Source organism: Chiloscyllium plagiosum, chromosome 28 (assembly GCF_004010195.1).
Source record: "Chiloscyllium plagiosum isolate BGI_BamShark_2017 chromosome 28, ASM401019v2, whole genome shotgun sequence".
NCBI lineage: Eukaryota > Metazoa > Chordata > Chondrichthyes > Orectolobiformes > Hemiscylliidae > Chiloscyllium > Chiloscyllium plagiosum.
The window spans coordinates 18,659,665-18,679,379 of NC_057737.1; the positions used below are offsets into that span (position 1 = coordinate 18,659,665).

A 19,715-nucleotide genomic window follows, 5' to 3' on the forward strand; every position below is an offset into this window, starting at 1 on the left:
ACCACTTGTTACAGGCTGCCATCCTGAGAAAGACCTTATTAATCCCACTTTCTGCTTTCTGCCAGACAGTCAAGCTTCTATCGATGCTAGTACTCTGCCTCTGACACCCTAGGCCCTTATCTTGCTCAATAGCCTCCTGTCCAACACCTTGTCAAAGGTTTCTTGAAGTCCAGGTAGACAGCATCCACTGGGTCTCCTTGGTCTCACCTGCTTGTTACTTCCTCAAGGAATTCTAACAGATTCATCTGACATGACCTCCCCTTGAAGAAACCATGCAAACTCTGCCCTATTTTACCACACACTTCTAAGTATTCAGAAATCTCGTCCTTCACAATGGATTCCAAGATTTTATCCATGACCAAGGTTACATTAATTGGCCTGTAATTTTCCATCTTTTGCCTTGCTCCCTTTTTAAACAGTGGTGTCATGTTAACAATTTTCCAGTCCTCTGTGACCCTCCCTGATTCTAGCAATTCCTGAAAGACCACTTCCACTATTTCTTCAGCTACCTCCCTTAGAACTCTGAGATGTAGTCCATCTACTCCAGGGATTTATCCGCCTTCAGGCCATTCATTTTTTCTAGCACCTTGTCCTTGGCGATGGCCATCATATTCAGCTCTGCCCCTTCACTCTCTTAAAGTTTTGGGATATTACTTGTATCTTCCATTGTGAAGACTGACGCAAAGGAATTATTCAGTTTCTCAGCTATTTTCTTGTTCCCCACTACTATTTTCTCCAGCATCATTTTCCAGTAGCCCAATGTCTACTTTTGCTTCTCTTCTGCCTTTTATATATCTAAAGAATCTCTAACAGTCTTCCTTTATATTACTAGCTAGCTTATCCCTCTTCATTTGTTTTTTTGTTGCCCTCTGTTGGTCTTTGTTGGCTTCCCAATCCTCTAGTTTCCCACTGTCCTTCACCACATTATATACATTTTCTTTTGCTTTTATGCTATCCCTGACTTCCCTAATAAGCCAGGGTTGTCTCATCCTCCCTGTACCATACTTCTTTTTCCTCAGGATGAATCTCTGCCTTGTCTCCTGAATTATCCCAGAAACTCCTGACATTACTGTTCCACTGTCTTTCCTGCTAGGATGCTCACCCAGTCAAATCTACCCAGCTCCTCCCTCATGCCTCTGCAGTTGCCTTTATTCAGATATAATACCATTACCTCTGATTCTACCTCGGAAATAAACAGTAATGGGCTGAATTTTGTGGTAAACATTATGGTGAGACTATCAACATTCCCTGTTATTAAACTGGACAGCACCTTGCAGTACCTCACATGTAGTTAAGATTAGATTAGATTACATTACAGTGTGGAAACAGGCCCTTCGGCCCAACAAGTCCACACCGACCCGCCGAAGCGAAACCCACCCATACCCCTACATTTACCCCTTACCTAACACTACGGGCAATTTAGTATAGCGTGCAAACTCCACACAGTCAGTCGCCTGAGGCGGGAACTGAACCCGGGTCTCTGGCACTGTGAGGCAGCAGTGCTAACCACTGGGCCACCGTATGGGATTCAGGAGGTTGCTGTTTGAACTGTCCACTTTCTGATGTTTTTCTGTGCTGGTAATCTCACAGAAGAACTTAAGATGGACAAGAAATTGTAACACTTAAGGAATAGATACCCAAAACACTCACAAAGCAATATAAAACTTGTCTATTCCAGTGTATGTAAATATTTAGCAGCAAGAAACATCTTAAATACTGCCAAACAACTACTTTGGCACTGAAAATAGCATTGTATGAGTATGTAGACCCCTTCTTTCAGAGTTAATTGATTATGTATTCATTTTTAAATAACTTAATTTTTAAAATTTTAACTTTCTTTCTTTTATCTTCCTATCTTAATTCAGTCGGTCTTTCCTTCAGTTTATTTCTCTTTCCATAAATATCCTAACTTATATTTCCTTTTCCAAAGTAATCATGTTTCAATCTGAATTCATCAGTCTGATTGATTACATTGTTAAATAATTGGTGTGTTTATACAGATTTGCAGATCCCCTGCTTACTTTGGCTTTCCAATGACAAGAAGTTCTGGGGCAAAATCCCAATGGACATGCGTGACCTAGTGTTAATGTAATGAAATGATGTAATTAATTAATTTATCATTGATCAAGCTTTTAAAGACAATGTTTCATACATAAATTGAAATTGCAAATTCATTCAAGAATCAATTGGATACATATCAGTAGAAATTGGACAATTTTAAGTTTGAGAATAAATGTAACAAATTCTTGTTTCTGGCATCACATGTTGCAATTTAACATTAGTGTGCTCAAGTGGATGCTGGTAGGGGGAGATGGTGCCATATGATTCAACTTCAGTTATGTATAATTATTATCTTATCCTGAAGTTATATTAATTTATTTTGTATCATTGAATTTCAAGACACATTGGACAACAGTTTTGGAAAGTTAATTTTGTTTGTTTAATTTCAATTTTATTCCAGTGGAGGACAAGATAACTTTTTATTTTGATGTCAGTGGCCTACTGAGCATTTCTGAGCTGCAATGTCAATCTGGCAGGACCCTCATTAAAAAAAAACTTGTAAAGGATAAATCGCTTAAGTATTTTTTTCACACTTTTACTGTAACATAAACTCTAAACTTAAAACATTTACTTGAACTGTAACAAAAGAACACTGCAATTAGCCAAAGTTCTCAAGAAACTAAATCTGCTTCACGATGGGATATGTCCTGCAGATCCTACATATGATCACTAATTTCTGGTTAATTGCAGGAATGTGTGTTGACATAAGGGAGGTTTGCACTCACTGCTAATCTTAGCCCCTCCAATATTAAACAGCCTGCTGCCATACAATCTCAATTCACTCATAAAGAATGATCATTTAAGTGAACCACCAGAGAATAGCAAACATCTACTGAACCACACCCTCATTACATCAGTCTGATCAGGAAAAGGGGGTAAAAATGGAAAGGTATAATTACAGAAAGAAATCTAAACACAATGTGAGGCTGATTGCATACAATTGTTACAAAACAGTTTATGGGACATCTCATGTAGCAGCATATATACTACTTATGTTATACTATTGCTACCCGCTGAGTCCATTACTTGGCCAGTTATTACAATGAGATAAATGTGTTAAATGGAGCCCTGATCCACAGTACTTATCATACATATCATACAACTTCATAATAACATTTAGAAGCATGCAACTCCATGTTCAAGAAGTTCTTTGAATGGTAGACCTATGAGATTTTAGGTGAGTGGGTATACCATATAGGAGAAAGTCAACAAAAGAGGTAAGTACTGCCAAGTGTCAATATTTTTAATCAACCTGTTCAGACATATTATGGTACACCTCTGGAGCAAGTAGGGCTTGAAGCTAGGCCTCTGGCTTGGAGCTAGGGATGCTGCCAATGTGCCATAAGAACCTGCCAACTAATTACAACATGCGTAGCTGCAGCAACGTTAATGTAATACAGCTGGGTTTAATGCCCTAGATTAGGTTGCCATAAAAGTACCTGTTTCTGAATGCTTACAAAGTAAGCATCTGCTAGATGTTTTTGTGAGCACATACTTAATGTAAAGGCTGAACTAAGAACAATAACTTTTATTTATAGAGTCATGATTTGGAGATGCCGGTGTTGGATTGGAGTGTACAAAGTTAAAAATCACACAACACCAGGTTATAGTCCAACAGGTTTAATTGGAAGCACACTAGCTTTCGGAGCGAAGCTCCTTCATCACGTGATTGTCACAATCACCTGATGAAGGAGCGTCGCTCCGAAAGCTAGTGTACTTCCAATTAAACCTGTTGGACTATAACCTGGTGTTGTGTGATTTTTAACTTTGTATTTATAGAAGATCTTTAACATAGATGAATGACTCAATGTGGAGTACAGTTCTATAGTCAGATAACAATCATCAATGAGGCATAGCATGGTGAACGAGTTTAGTTTAAGGTAGGCCTTCAAGCATAAGAGAATTGGAAAAGTGGAAAGGTTTTGGGAGGGAATTTCAACTGTTATGATCTAGATAACTGAAGGCATGGTTGTTAGTAGCGATACATTGATTTGAACTGATGCAGAGTTCTTGGAGGATAAAGGAAGAGGGTAAGTAGTCTTTTTTTTAATTGAATACAACATGCAGCGTAGAAATAGACCCTTCAGCACAGCAGGTCAATGCTGATGTTTCTGCTCCAGAGGAGCTCTCATCCTTCTTCATCTAATACTATTAACATAACCTTTTCTTTGCATATTTACTTAATTTCCACTTAAATGCATCCATAGTATAGATGACTACTGTGTCACTTACACATTCCTATCTGTAAATGCTAGCTCATTTGATATAATTAAAATGATATAAACCATAAAGGGATAATCTCTTTTTTTCCTGTGTAATGCTAAGCTGGAGACCTTTATACCAAAATCACGTGGAAAAGGCCAGTGAATTATGTTGTCTATTCACTATCTGTTTCTTGTAGATATTTTAATCAACTTGAACAGCGATGTTATTACACTCTTCTGGAATAGGGGGCTTGAACTCAGGTTTGCTGCTCTAGAGGTAGGGATATTGCACTGAACCACAAAGGCCGTACCTGTTCCTTCTACTGAGGCTGTGGACTCCTCGCAAGCAAATCTTCAAAAGTAGCAGAAGGTCCAGGTGGACAGGGCAGCTCCTTATCCCTTGAACATATGTGAGACAGTTGTGCTCTTCAAGCATTTTATTTTCAATACAAATATAAATGCACAATAATAATAAACAGTATAAAACACAATAAAAATAAGGAAGATTGAGGCTTTGAAAATGTTGAACTCAAGGATCAGAATTTGGAAATTGTGGCTTTGGGATTTTTAAAAATATTCATTCACAGGATAAGGGTGTTGCTGGCTAGGCAGTATTTATTGCCCAGAGGGCAGTTAAGAATAAACAACATTGTTGGGGGTCTGGAGCCATACATAGGCCAAACCAGGTAAGGATAGCAGTTTCCTTCCAAAGAGGGCATAAGTGAAGCAGATGGGTTTTTCCAACAATGGATTCATGGTCATCATTAGATTCTTAATTTCAGATTTTTTTTATTGAATTCATATTCTACCATCTGCCATGACAGGATTTGAACCTCGGTCGCCAGAACATTATCTGGGTCTCTAGATTAACAGTCCAGCAATAATACCATTAGGCTATTGCCAGCCCTTTAGCTTAGTGGAAGTCAGAGAGCAATGGATGAATGAATCTTGTTGCAGAACAGCTTACAGGCAATAGAGGTTTGGATGAGTTGAAGTGTACCAAATGTGGAGGAAGAGAGACTAGCAAGGGTATTGGAATAGATGAGTCTAGATGCGGCAAAAGTGTGGAATAGAGCATCTGCAGCAGGAACTGTGACAGGCAATGTTATGAACATGCAAGTCAGTTGTGTTTGTGTTTGACAGAAGATGAGATTAGAAGTTCAACTCTGGGTCAAAAAACACTCTGAAGTTGTGGACAGTCTGACTGGATAGGAGACAATAGCTGTTGATTGGGGAGGAATCAACTTCCAGGATAGTGAGTTATAATAACCAGGGCCCAGGGCTATTGTGCTCAGGTTGTCAGCAGAAACCAGGGTCCAGAGCAATTTCTGGGCCCATGGTTTTTTTTCTTTGTGTAATCAGTAGCACAGGACTGAGGTTTGTAGCAGGGGTAACTGATAATGACTTCAGTCTTTTCATTGTTTACTTGGAGGAAATTGTGCTTTATGTGGGGCTAACAATCAGAGAATCTGTCTGACAACACAAAAGTAATAATGAAAAAGGCTGAGCTACATATCACAAGCATTCAAACAAACTCCAATCCCATATCTTCACATGATGTTGCATGGGGGCAGAATCTTGAGGAACTAGAGTAGCCCCAACAATTGATCCTTGAAGGCCTCTGGAGTCATAGTGCAAAGGTTGAAAAATTTTGAGTTGCACTGTCTGCAATTAGATAAGTAAGAGTTAAACCAAGCAACATGATTCCATTTAGCTGGATGATGAGGGGAGGCAGAGGAGAAAGATACGGCTGTGGACAATCTCAGAGGTTAGAGAGAGACTGAGAAGGATGAGGTGTGGTTTTACACCATAATTGTAGAAGACATTATTTGAAACATAGGACAGTTTCAGGGCAGTAATAGGGATAAAAATCTGATTGGAGAGATGGTGCTTGAGTTCAGGAGATGTACTGTAACCTGTTTAAGGCCTTTAGCAAGAAGGTTTTGATGAGGCAGTAGTTTAGTAGGCTTTGACAGTGAAGTGGGGTGGGGTGTGAGGTGATAAGGGAGAGGCAATTGGATGAATGGCTTAAATTGTACTGACAAACAAGTACAAAAACTCTGTTTTTTGAGGTGAATGAGAAAGTGGCAGAGAAGAGTGTGTAAGGAAACAATAAACAGTAGAGAAAGGAACCGAAGGTCATCTTTGTTGATCAGATTTGGACATTAAATGATAAATCATTTGGCATGGAGAAGGGTTGACAATAATGACATGATCCGATAGATCTGACAATGGGTAGTTAAATTACCTGTGTACAGGTATGCTATACTCTCAGCCCCTTGGACTTAAATGAGCAAAAATTGAAAACCACCAGTTGGAAGAGGCCCTATATTGATGGTAACACGTGAGTAAAATATGAAAAGTAATTCCTGTTGGAACAATGTAAGTTAGTTAAAGTGAGCACACTGACCTCATAAAAATCGAGTTGGGAGGTGATGGTAGGTCTCTGATCTGTTGATTGGCAGTAGGGTTGCCAACTGTGATTAAGTGTATTGTTGGAAATTTAATTAAATTACTTGGCCTCATGATCCAGCCATTAGTTGGTCAATGAACACATCTGGTGACGCACTACCTTCACCAGCTAATTGGAAAGCAGAACCTTTCATTACCCAGTTGAACAATGCTTGACTGTCAGCTAAGCTTTCCCACTGCTGATATTGTTATAATTGGTAAATAGTATACTCAAAGAAAATTGTAAAAAATTTTAATGTCCCAATGATATTTCTCCAGGTTGAATATAGCAGTGGTCTGGATATTGATTTTTAAATCCCTGGAGATTCCAGAGCACTCCGAGAGGGTTGACAATGATGGCCACTGGTCACTGTGAGGTTTCTTATATCCTCAGAACTCTCTATCCCATATTCAATGATAAAAGATTCCTAGGAAAGTATAAAGGAGCAGGTTGTGTCCTTAAGCACTGAGACAGTGTCTGGATCGTTAGGTCTTTGACCCTTTTTCTCTGTGGAGACTACAATTACAAGTAAAATGAACAATCAATAATCTAGTCCTTCAGCCACACACACATGGTTCTTCAGAACCTGGCCTGAGTCACCCTTTATAATCAAAACAATTGCATGGAAAGTTGCTTTTAAAGACTGGTGTCTTGCCACTAGAAATAATCTATAAAAGTGGGTCTCTACACATCATGTCCGATGATAAAAGTTACAAAGTGTTGCTGTGTTGCTGAGAAAGTCAATCAAACTGACTACTCTTTGTAAGTCAAGATACATACTTAAAAGTAGCATTTTGAACAAGACCAGATGTAGCTATATCATGAAGTTCTACGACACAGAAGGAGACCTTTTGGCTCATCATGACAATGATATAAAAGTTTCCAATTAGCGTTCTAGCCTCCTGCTCTTTTCCATAATGGTACAAATATTTTCCGTCAAAATATTTATCCCATATCCTTTTGAAAGTTCATGGAACACAGAACAGAAAATAGAACTCTATAGAACAGGAACACTACAGCACAGGAACACCATGTCTGTGCCAACCACGATACTATTCGAAACCAATTCCATCTGCCTGCACATGGTCCCTATCTCTCTAATCTCGACCTGTTCATGTGTCTGTCTAAATGACTCTTAAACTTCACTGTTTTATCTGCTCCTATCGAATCTGGCTCCAACTGCATGGTAAATAAAATATGTAACAATGTATATTCTTAAAATACATACATATGCACAGTCTTTGATATTTGAGCTACTTTATCTATTTAAGGAAGGAAGCTCCAAAAATTAAACACAAATAGAGAAATAATATTACCACATGCCTCTGTTACCTAATGAAATAATTACTGAGAATTAAAAAGGAGCCCTTGACAACTAAAAAGTAGCCCCTGAAAATCAAAATTTGGAAAAATTATTGAAGAGCTCCTTGAAAGAAACAAATTATATTGATCCTTTCTGGCAAATAGAATGTAAGGTTTTTGAAATTTGAAAGTGCAGCTGATTGTAATGTGAATTTTTTTTTCCATTGCAGATGCAGAAGGAAAGAGGTCAGAAGGTGGAAAAGTGGTCTGTCAGTCTGATGATGGATTCAAGGAAGTTTGGTTGTTAATGTGATGGCAGAAGTGGTGGGCCATGTCAGATAACAAGGTTGGAAGGGTAGCTACGAATAAATATAGAATTATATGGAGAGACAACTTAGAGGTCAGTGAGAAGGAAACCAGTTTGGATGAACATTGAAAGTAGCAAGAATGAAAAGTTATTTAGTGCAGAGGAAACTGAGAGGGGTCTGGGAGCACAGTTGAGATAAAGAGAGGCAAAGTGTCTTGAACTAACTGAGGTGTTCAAATAGGGAGAATGTGCCAGTGGAGTAGCGGAGGTGGGGGAAATAATGCATGATTTGGTGATAAGATTACTGTATATAAAGGGGGTGGGGGTGGGAGAGGCTAGGAGAGGACTGGTATTTACAGAATTGTAAATTGCACGCAAGTGAAGAATCACTCAGGAATTGAGTAGATCAAAGAATAGACCGTTGGGGTTCATGCTTAGTGGCTCAGGCATGCTAGAACTTCCAAATAATTTACTGATAACACAGAAAAACTAATTACAACCATTTTAGCATCAAATAATACTGTCAAAGGTGTGACTAAGATGGTTTCAGAGCAGAGTTCTGTGATTACATAATAAAGACTAATACTCGCTGTTGCAGTTCACCATTGTTTTAATATATTGCAGGTATGTGAAAGGGGCCCTACATTTTTTTGGGGAACAGTCCCCAGCAATGTATAGTCCAACTTGACCAGAGAGTGCAGGCTTGATATCATCCTACTTCCACATGCACAATTCTGACTGCAGATCTTAAATAATGACGGCACTGCAAGTTGTAAGATGAAATGTGTTAGTTAGAACAATACATATTCTCCACAGTATCTGCTAATGTTCTTGCAGCGTAAATTAAACAAAAGCTGTATAAAGCTGTCTACGAGGTCAACTCTTTGTTCTCGGCTGCACTTGTGTCTACTGTAGACTGTAGTTTTTGCTGATTTGTGTGGTGTTGCCAATGAAACAAAGCAAAGAGCTGGAGTCAGCTTCTGCTGCTTCAGTATAATGACATTTTGTTTTGTTTATCCCTTTATGATCTAACCTGTTTGAAAAGAAAGAAAATGCAAAAAGCAAATCCATTGGATATATAAATAGGATGAACTGAGGTTGAAACATCACTTTTCATATTCTCTCTTGTCTGGCAAAAGATTGAGCTGTTTCTGGGTGAGCCATTATAATACTTCCAAAAAGTTAAACTTATGAACTGTTGTGAAAACTTAATAAAATATAAAATTTTAGGAAAAATCAAGTTAAGCAAATATGTATAAAACCATTTAGCAACTAAAGCAAAATAAATTGTTTATATTTCAATTATTGTTTTAACAGTTGTCACAATGTCTCACACTGGAACTCAGGGTAGTATTGGAAGCCATTCTGCTTCAAGTCTTCGCACTAACAGGGTAGGTGTATTGGTGTGTTTTTATTTCAATTTTATAAATTATCTATTAGTGATATTAGAGTAGGTGCAGTTTAGTGCAAATGAAGATTTATTATTAAGTAACAGTTCCTATTATAGAAGTATCTTAATGTGAGCTAACTTGTGGCTTGTCATTAGAAAGTTTGTGACAGGTATGATCCAGGGTCAGTCCACTTACTGACTGAGACTCCATAGCATACACAATGACAATCAATAAGCATTGTTATTGTGAAGTATTTTGCATTGCAATTACTATATCTCTCTACTTAGAAAACAGTGCAATATTAATTTGCCTAAAATAATTTTACCAGACTTTAACTTCCTGCAAATAGTTATGGTTTGAAATTGGCATAGAGTAAAATATCAGTTTTAACTTCCCTCTTATTGAATTATACATGTTTGGGAAGGAACAAGCCAAATGTATATTCAAATCAACCTGTTTGGAGATGATATTATACACCTCTGGAGCAGCCGAACTTGAACCTAGGCCTCCTGGCTCAGAGGTAGGGGCACCATCAATATACCACAATAGCCCTATGAGCAAGCCCATTCTCTATTGCTCAAGTGATCACAGGTGACTAACCTTCATTGGTGCTTTGAGATAGCATGAATTTGAATTTAATATAAATTGCAGTCAAAACCAATCCTGACCTTAATAATGTCTACATGTGAGCAGCAGTCATCTGATAATAAGAGGGGGTGAGAATTCTGGCTACTTCCTTAACTACCCATTTATCCAAGTACTGAGATATGAACTAACTTGCCAAACACAGATGTTGAATACAAGACCCTGCTGCTCCATATCTCAGTGGCGCACAAAACATTCATATACCCAGTGTTCATAGTATACTTTTTTGAATTAATAATGCAAGGTAAGGTTTTAAGTGCATGCTTTATATTTCAATTTTAATGCTTCAATTATAAGATGTTAACTGAAATTCCTTTGTGCCATTTTTGTTCTTAGATGATCATATATGAGTATGAAAACTTCCAAGGTCGCAGGATGGATATCAATACAGAGTGCAGAAACATCTGTGAACGGGGGTTCGATAAAGTGGGGTCCATCCGTGTTGAGTGTGGACCGTAAGAGATTGCTTTGAGAATCGATTTCTGTAGTGCAACTATATATTAACTTTCCTGATGCATTGGCATTTTCCCCAGCTTTTGCAGGTGGACACAGTTCCTTTTGTTTAAACATCAGAGTCCTGAATACTTATGCTTCAGCTTATTGGTAGTGAGTCAATAGTAAGTCAGGATGAGACCTATTTCTTTTACAATACATATTTATGCTGACATACTTATCTTCTGAAGCTCTGCCTCAGATTTTGAGGGCATAACATATGTCACAGAATGGTGATCTTCAAATAGGGAGTGCACAACACACCTCCTACACTTAACTAATATCAGACCATAACTTCAGAGATGAGACATTCATATTTTGATTTGCATATACATAAATAAGTAATACCACTTCCTACAATTATGTTATTAATTTATACAACATTATGGTTTGCCCAGGGAACAGTAACCCTCTGGTACCTGGCCAAAATGGTTACTTCTGGTTTACCACATTGAGCATCAGTAGGATATTTGTGCCTTAGAAATTACATTATAAACCTTGGCTTACAAGTTGTGGGAATACATTAACCACGTTATGAAACACAGAACTTCGATTAATCATTGTAACTCGCGATGATCAGTCAGTGAGTATATTCAAGATCCAATGACTCATGACAAATTACATATTTTTAGTTTTTCAACTTGAGTCTTTCAACATGCATTTCATTTTACAAAGCATTATCCTTTTTATTAAATTGGTTTATTGTGTAACATGTAAGGGCAAACTTGATTTTGTTGCAATAATTTATTTATCAGGTGGGTGGGTTATGAACAGCAGAACTTCTGTGGTGAGATGTTCATGCTGGAGAAGGGAGAATATCCTCGTTGGGACTCCTGGTCCAACAGCTATCGCACTGACTGTATGATGTCTTTCAGACCTGTAAGAATGGTAAGTTTTGCTGCAAGACTTCATATTGCACATCTATAAAGAATTTTCTAAAAAGTTAGATAAGAATTGGAAATGGCCTATATTTGGACATGGGGATAATGGATTTTAACCTGCCCATGCTCATTTCATTGAGGGCAGCACAGAAACTTAGTGGTGCCCCCCTCACTGTAAAGACTGTTTCTTTTTTATTTTTCTATATTGGCTGAAATGGGAAAAGGACTGTTTCAAAAGTCAAGGATTTCTGAAAGATTACAATATTTTTTCAAAGCAAGTTAGCTGCCCCTCATTGTAAGTGCTGTTTACAGCTAGTGGTTCGAACATTGGGGTAAAAAATTGTGACAGAAAAGCTGGAACAATGGGATTATGTACAAATGGAGATTTGGCTGCCATTAAGTAGCTGATTAGTCTGTGAAATGGTGACCCAGTTATTGATGATAAAAGCCACCTGCCTACCAACAACTGTGATTGACTCCCAGGGGGCTGAACAGGGGTTTGGGAATGTTTGGGTCAGAGATCATCAGTTGTTGCTCTCCAATAAAAAGCACCTCAGACCTAAAGACAGCCAATTATTTCCCCTCATCTGTTGCATAAGCTGTGACTTTTAACTAATAAATCAGAGGCCTTTATAAGTGTCAACCAATCACCTTGTGCCTTCTACAAATTAGTTGAAGTATCTAGAGAGGGAAGGTAGAGAAGCAGAATTCTGATCAGCAAACCATGTGATCAGGAATCACTGAACTGCCTTCCCAGTCAGAAACATTCTGACAAAGGGTCCTGAGACTGGAAATCTTAACTCAGTTTTTCTCTCTACAGATACTATCAGACCTGCTGAGTTTCTCCAACATTTTCTGTTTTTGTTTCTGATTTCCAGCATTCACAGTTTTGTTTTTACTGCAGTAATTCCAACTGTTATAGAATCGTAGAGCCACAGAGATGTACAGCATGGAAACAGACCCTTCGGTCTAACCTGTCTATGCTGACCAGATATCCCAACCCAATCCAGTCCCACCTGCCAGCACCCAGCCCATATCCCTCCAAACCTTTCCTATTCATATACACAGCCAAATGCCTTTTAAATTTTGCAATTGTACCAGCCTCCACCACTTCCTCTGACAGCACATTCCATACCTGTACCACTCTGTGTGAAAAAGTTGCCCCTTAGGTCTCTTTAATATCTTTCCCCTCTCACCCTAAACCTATGCCCTCTAGTTCTGGATTCCCCCAACCCTGGGAAAAGACTTTGTCTACTTATTTTATCCATGCCCCTCAAAATTTTATAAACCTCTCTAAGGTCCACCCCTCAGCCTTCCACGCTCCAGGGAAAACCTCTCCCTCTAGCTCAAATCCTCCACCCCTAGCAACATCCTTGTAAATCCTTTCTGGACCCTTTCAAGTTTCACAACAACTTTCCGATAGGAAGGAGACCAGAATTGCACACAATATTCCAACAGTGGCCTAACCAATGTCCTGTACAGCCACAACATGACCTCCTAACTCCTGTATTCATTACTCTGACCAATAAAGGAAAGCATACCAAACATCTTCTTCACTATCCTACCTACCTGCGACTCCACTTTCAAGGAGCTATGAACCTGCACTCCAAGGTCTCTTACCAGAGTTGAAAAATGTCATGCTGGAAAAACACAGCAGGCCAGGCAGCATCCGAGGAGCAGGAATTGGCTGAAGAAGGGCTTATGCCCGAAATGTCGATTCTCCTGCGCCTCGGATACTGCCTGGCCTGCTGTGTTTTTCCAGCACAACATTTTTCAACTCTAACCTTCTTCACTGTCCACTACACCTCCAATTTTGGTGTAATCTGCAAACTTACTAACTGTACCTCTTATGCTCGCATCCAAATAGTTTATGTAAATGACAAAGAGTAGAGGACCCAGCACTGATCCTTGGGCACTCCATTGGTCACAGGCCTCCAGTCTGAAAAACAACCCTCCACCACCACCCTGTCTTCTAATTTTGAGTCAGTTCTGTATCCAAATGGCTAGTTTTCCCTCTACTCCATGAGATCTAACCTTGCTAACCAGTCTCCCATGGGGAACCTTGTTGAATGCCTTACTGAAGTCCATATAGATCACATCTACTGCTCTGCCCTCATCAATCCTCTTTGTTACTTTTTCAAAAAAATCAATCAAGTTTGTGAGACATGATTTTGTGGAATGCCAGGAGTTATGTGAATTTTTTTTCCTGCAAGTTTGATACCTGGACCTTTAAATAACACTAGTAGTGATCCCATTTGTAGCTCTATGCATATTCCTTAGTGCACGAAAGGTGAATGTATTGAATGGACACAATAACCAATGAAGACTTTTAAAAGGGAAATTCATCCATAATTTTGTGCTTCAATTAAATTTTACAAACAGGACCCTGGCAATGTACTGGGACATCTTCAAACTTGAAGGATGGAGTGCCATCATATGATGTTGTGCATTTCTGTAAAAAGGAGAAGAGCACTCCTAAGTAAATGAACAGAGAGGTTGTATCCAGTGCATTTACAGCCAAATGCGATCATTGGATATTCTTTTCTATGGAGACTAATAGTTTCTGATACCTGGCCCTTAGTTTATGCAAGCTGTTCAGATTATTGGGTCAGCACCTTCACCAGGTGGTGCCCGCTTCCTCTCTGACTGTCTGAACAGCACTTACCTTTCCCAGTGGGGCTGCCAGCTGATTCTTCAAGTGGCCCATCTGCATGCATGTTCCATCTACTGCCACTTGGATGGCAAATGCAGTGGCAGCCTATCAATTAGTCACCTCCTTTAAAGTTAAGCCACCAAAGTGCGATGGCTTGGGACCTGGCAGTGATTACAATATTAAAGCTCTGGCACTCAGTGGAAAAATCTAGCTCAATATGAAGGCAACAAGAAAGGGCATAGCCAGCAAAGAAATAGAAAGAAGATCCAAATGGATTTAGATGGTAATAGTTTAACTTCAGGGAGACCACTCCTCAGATGGGAGTTTGAGAAGGAGAGTCCTTCATTGTAGGAAAGGACTAGGTTAATTATTAGTATACTTATGACCACTAAATTAGGGAATTCAATTTATGGAGAAACATATAGAGAAATATAGAAATGAATGAAAATGGAATCATAATTGTGGAGGATTTAACCCTTATTATCCATTTATTGGATGTGCTGGCTGGGCCTGCAGTTGTTGCTCATCCCAGTTGATCTTGAGAAAGTGCTGGTGAGGATTGAAAAGGTGGAAGGGATGGAGTTTTTACTGGACATATTGTAAATACTGTATATACAAGATTTATTTCTGTCAATATGTTAAAAACCCAGCAGGGAGGAATCATTGCTACTATTGGATAGTAAGCCAAAAACGGACATGATGTAAGCATGAGAGATCACCTTGAAATTAGTAATTGCAGAGAATGTTTAAGATTTAGTTCAAATGAAGTCAGGAAATGAAAGGTATCATTTTGGTAAAAAATACAATGGAATCATTACTTACAATGCCTAAAACTGACAACTCATTATAGGATGGGCAGGACCATAAAATTTGCCTTCATGAGTGTGCTAACTTCGATGGAAGAAAAATGGAGATCTGTGATGAGGATATTCCCAGTCTCTGGGTTTATGGTTTCCAGGACAGAGTTGCCAGTATTAAAGTAATTGGTGGAACGTGAGTAACATTCCTTTCCTCTTTTAGGAAATCATATTTTTGCTTGGAAAAGTTGTAAAAGACAACCTTAGCATCTTAAACATATCAGACCTCAATATCAGTTTTATCAAATAATTTACATTTATTTGTCATATAGAATAATAGCTCAGATCACTCCTGAAGAGAAAAGATAAAGATGCAAAACAGGAAGCATTGAATGATGTTGGAAGAAAACGAAAGCACTACAAAGAGATTCATAAAAGAATAAGAAATTGTGAGACAAGTTGGATTTTAGGGTTGACTTCAAAAAGATTAACCATTCAAAATATCTGAAAGACCTGCTGATTTTGATTGAATGAAGGGACAAGTAGATTGGGACATATAGTTGGCGAAGGTCATTGAAATAAGGTAAAGTAATACCTTGAGAGATTGAGAATGAATGCGAGAACCTTTAAGGATAAAGGTGATGAATGCCACAAGTTCGTTTGAGAGACAACTCATGGGGCAGTAACAGTTGAAGAGTTGGAAGATTAATGTTGAGAAATAATGCTGATATTAATATAGTGAAATATTTCAACTCTTTTAAATCTGCAATATTTGTTAAGGGAGTATATTGAATTATGGTTTGATGATCATTCAAAGAGATCATGAAATATTAATAAACAGAAAAAAAACTTAGATTAATTTTTACAAGTTGGCAAATGAGATAGTTGATGCAACTGTTTTAATTTTCCAGAAACCCATTAGATTCAGGGAAGGTTGCTTTAGCTTGGAAATATTTAACTTCTCTACTCAAAAAGAGGGAGGCAGAAAGCAGAAAACTACAAGCCAGTTAATTTTCTTTCTGTCATAAGGGAAATGTGAGAAACTGTATTAAAGATATTAAAACAACATACTTGGGTAAATTCAAGGTAAAAAGTGTAGTGCTGGAAACACACAACAGGTCAGTCAGCACCTGAGAAGCAGGAGAATCGATGTTTCGGGCATAAGTGCTTCATCAGGAAATATTCAACTCCTGAAGAAGGGCTTATTCCTGAAACGTTGATTCTCCTGCTCCTTGGATGCTGCCTGATCTGCTGTGCTTTTCCAGCAACACACTCTTGACTCTGATCTCCAGCATCTACAGTCCTCACTTTCTCCTAAATTCAAGGTAGTCAGGCAGAGGCATGGTTTTGTCAAAGGCAAATCATATTTAATTAGTTTATTGGAGTTCTTTGAAGAAATAACTTGCACTATGGATAAAGGGAAACCAATGGATGTATTGAACTTAGATTTCCAGAAGGCATTTGATAAGGTGTAACATTAAAGGTTATTGTGAAAGTTAAATACTCATAGTATAGGGGGTAACATATTGATATGTATAGAAGATTGGCTGGCGAGCCAGAGGCAGAGAGTAGGAATAACTGTGTCTTTTTTGGACTGGTTGGATTCCATGAGTGGTTTGCCACAAGAATTGGTATTGGGGGTCTCAGTTGTTGATAATTTATATCAATGACTCGGTGAAGGTTTTGGAGGTATGGTGGCTAAAGTTGCTGATGGCACAAATTTAGGTAGGAAAATGAACTGTGACGAAACATAGAAAATAGGTCCAGTAGGAGGCCATTCGTCCCTACAATACAATCATGGCTGATCATGCATGCTCAGTATCTTATTCGTGCCCTCTCCTGATACCCCTTGATCCCTTTAGCTGCAAGGGACATGTCAAGCTCCCTTTGAATAAACTTTATGAACTGGCCCCATCAGCTTCCCGTGGAAGAGAATTCCACATATCCAGAACTCTGAGTGAAGAAATTCTTACTCATCTTAGTCCTGAATAGCCCTAAATGACTTAAGTTCCCCACTCCTTTTTAAGACATAAGGAGCTTCAAAGGGATATAGATAGGGTAACTAAGTTGGCAAAGATTTGGAAAATGGAGTACAATGTGAATAAATGGGATGTTGTCCATTTTAGCAGAAAGTAACATAAAGGAAGCACATTATCTAAATAGTGAGCATTTGCAGAGCACTAAGATGCTGGTGCTTAAACTACAGCAAGTTAGCATGGAAATAGATGAAGTTATCAGGAAAGCTAATAGAATGTTATGTTTTATTGTGAGGGAAATTGAATGCAAGAGTGGGAAGGGTTGCCTCTGCTTTACAAGACATTGGTGAGACCGCATCTGGAGAACTGTGTATAATAACTAGGAAAGGATATTAATGAGTTCAGAGAAGTGCTCAGAGACTATTTAGAAGACTAATTGCTGAAATGAATAGATTGCCTCATAAAGAAAGGCTCAACAGGTTATACCTGTATCCTCTGGTATTTAAAAGAATCAGAGGTGATTTAGTTGAAACGCAAGATCCTGTCAGGACTTGACTAGGTGGACGTGAGAGGGATGTTGTGGGAGGTAATCTAGAACTAGGGGTCATAATTTGTAGATAAAATGTCAGTCAATTAAGACAGCGATGAGGAAATACTTTTTCTCTCAGTGAAATTTCCTTCAGTAGACACAGAATATTTAAGTATTTTTAAGGTAGAGATGGATAGATTCTTTATTACTAATGGACTATAAGTATGTAGGAATGTAGTGTTGAGGTTAAAATCCTATCAACTATCATCTTCTCGATGGTGCATCAAGTTTAAAGGTGTGAGTGGCATACTCTTGTTCTTTCTTCATGCAATTCACAACTTTAGTAAAGATACAAAAATGCAATTAATGTAGCTGCACCAACTTGAGAGCTAGCCACATCAATACCATTGACTTCTTATAGTTTCTGAAAAACTTAAAGCACAGTTTACACAAAATACATGTATATGAATACAATTGATGCAGTAGTTATATTTTACCTAATCTATACAAGCAATAATGGTCATTACTTGGTAACATAATTACAGATTTGCCCTCTAATTTTTTTTGTACTTTGTAGGTGGGTCGGCTATGAATATCCAGGCTACAGGGGATATCAATACGTGCTAGAATGTGGATCATACAAACACTGGAATGAATGGGGTGCTCAACAGCCTTTGATTCAGTCCATGCGCCGTGTGAAGGATCAACAATGGTACAAAAGGGGTTGCTTTGAGTTTATAAACTGAAATAAATCATGCTTTAGACAGCCATGGGAATAATTTTATTCTTTTCATATCAGGACCACAGTGAGAATTATTATATATAATTTCCCATTTTTAAGTTATAGTGGCAATTGTAGATCCATTATTTTCTTTTACTGGCAACAAATCTCAATTATTTTAGAGTTGCACCAAAAAATGATATCTGGTTTAAGTCCAACTTATATCTTGGCTCATGCCTTTCAAAACGCATAATAAATTCCTCTTTTTTGTGGCCCTGAATATGATTTTTGGAAAACGGGGAATGGATGATCTCCTACAGTGTGGATGACTCTCCGCTGTGTCTTACTCAGGGATGCAGACATCTTTAGCAAACCTCACATCCATAACATTCAGTATTGATTTTCTGTTTCATTTCCGATACTTTAAATATTTGTAGCTCATGTCATTCCTTTTATCAATAAAAGTAATCTCTGCTGTCTTACAGAGATAATAAAATTGTAACTTCAAATAGCTAGCCACAGTTGGTTAATTGTGTCATACTACATATGTACTGCCATTCTGGAACCTTGATGAAACAAACATTTAGTATCATGTATCTGCAAACTGTCAATTTACAGGAACTTCCATTACAAACTACTTATTTTAAAACAAAGCATTGAAATTTAGTTGCTTATATAATTCCTACAATTGTCCATATGTACTAATTTGAAGAAACATAGGTGAAATAATTGGGCTTTAAAATCTGGATGTTAAGCATCACCTGTGGGGATGCATAAAGGAAAATCTGGCAGGGATTGCATACAGGTTCACAGAACTTGCCTCTTTACTTTTTCCATTCATGTCAAATAGCATGAAAGCTAGGACAGTTCTGTTGCTAAATGAGATCTAACCTAACAATACAAGCTATAGTTCTAACTAAACTCTTATACTAGACTCTCTAATAAATATCCTGTGGGAATTCAGCTCCATGGGCTCCTTTTGACTGCAAAAGTGGATTTATCAAAAGTGATACAGTAGATGCAGACAGCATGTGGCTCTTGTGGTAAGAGGCAATTAATATAAGGCAGTCAACAAGAATTCCAAAAGGGAATTCAGAAAAAAAATCTTTGCCCAAAGAGCAGTGGGAATGCAGCATTTGTATCCCAAGGAGTAGATAAAATAAAGGGCATAGATACATTTAAGGGGAATCTAGATAGGTATATAAGAAAAATGGCAGAAATTGCTTTAATACCCAAACTCATATTGTTTATATTCAAATAAAACTTGAATAAAAATCTATCTTCAGCATCAATACTGAAATTTG

General features: G+C 38.1%; 1 protein-coding gene across 1 annotated transcript; it reads left to right on the forward strand.

The window, feature by feature from the left end:
* Positions 1–9,410: 9,410 nt before the first annotated feature.
* Positions 9,411–18,458, forward strand: crybb1l3 (crystallin, beta B1, like 3). Its single transcript, XM_043718432.1, has 6 exons — positions 9,411–9,481; positions 9,644–9,717; positions 10,699–10,817; positions 11,610–11,742; positions 15,239–15,381; positions 18,268–18,458. Exons 2-6 carry the CDS (start codon positions 9,652–9,654, stop codon positions 18,434–18,436), a joined length of 630 nt encoding a protein of 209 aa, XP_043574367.1. The 5' UTR covers positions 9,411–9,481; positions 9,644–9,651; the 3' UTR covers positions 18,437–18,458.
* Positions 18,459–19,715: the final 1,257 nt, after the last annotated feature.

Coding starts and splice junctions, on each gene's coding strand:
- crybb1l3 (XM_043718432.1), top strand. CDS start 9,652: ATGTCTCACACTGGAACTCAGGGTAGTATTGGAAGCCATTCTGCTTCA. Junction 11,743..15,238: donor CTTTCAGACCTGTAAGAATG/GTAAGTTTTGCT, acceptor AACTCATTATAG/GATGGGCAGGACCATAAAAT. Junction 15,382..18,267: donor ATTAAAGTAATTGGTGGAAC/GTGAGTAACATT, acceptor TGTACTTTGTAG/GTGGGTCGGCTATGAATATC.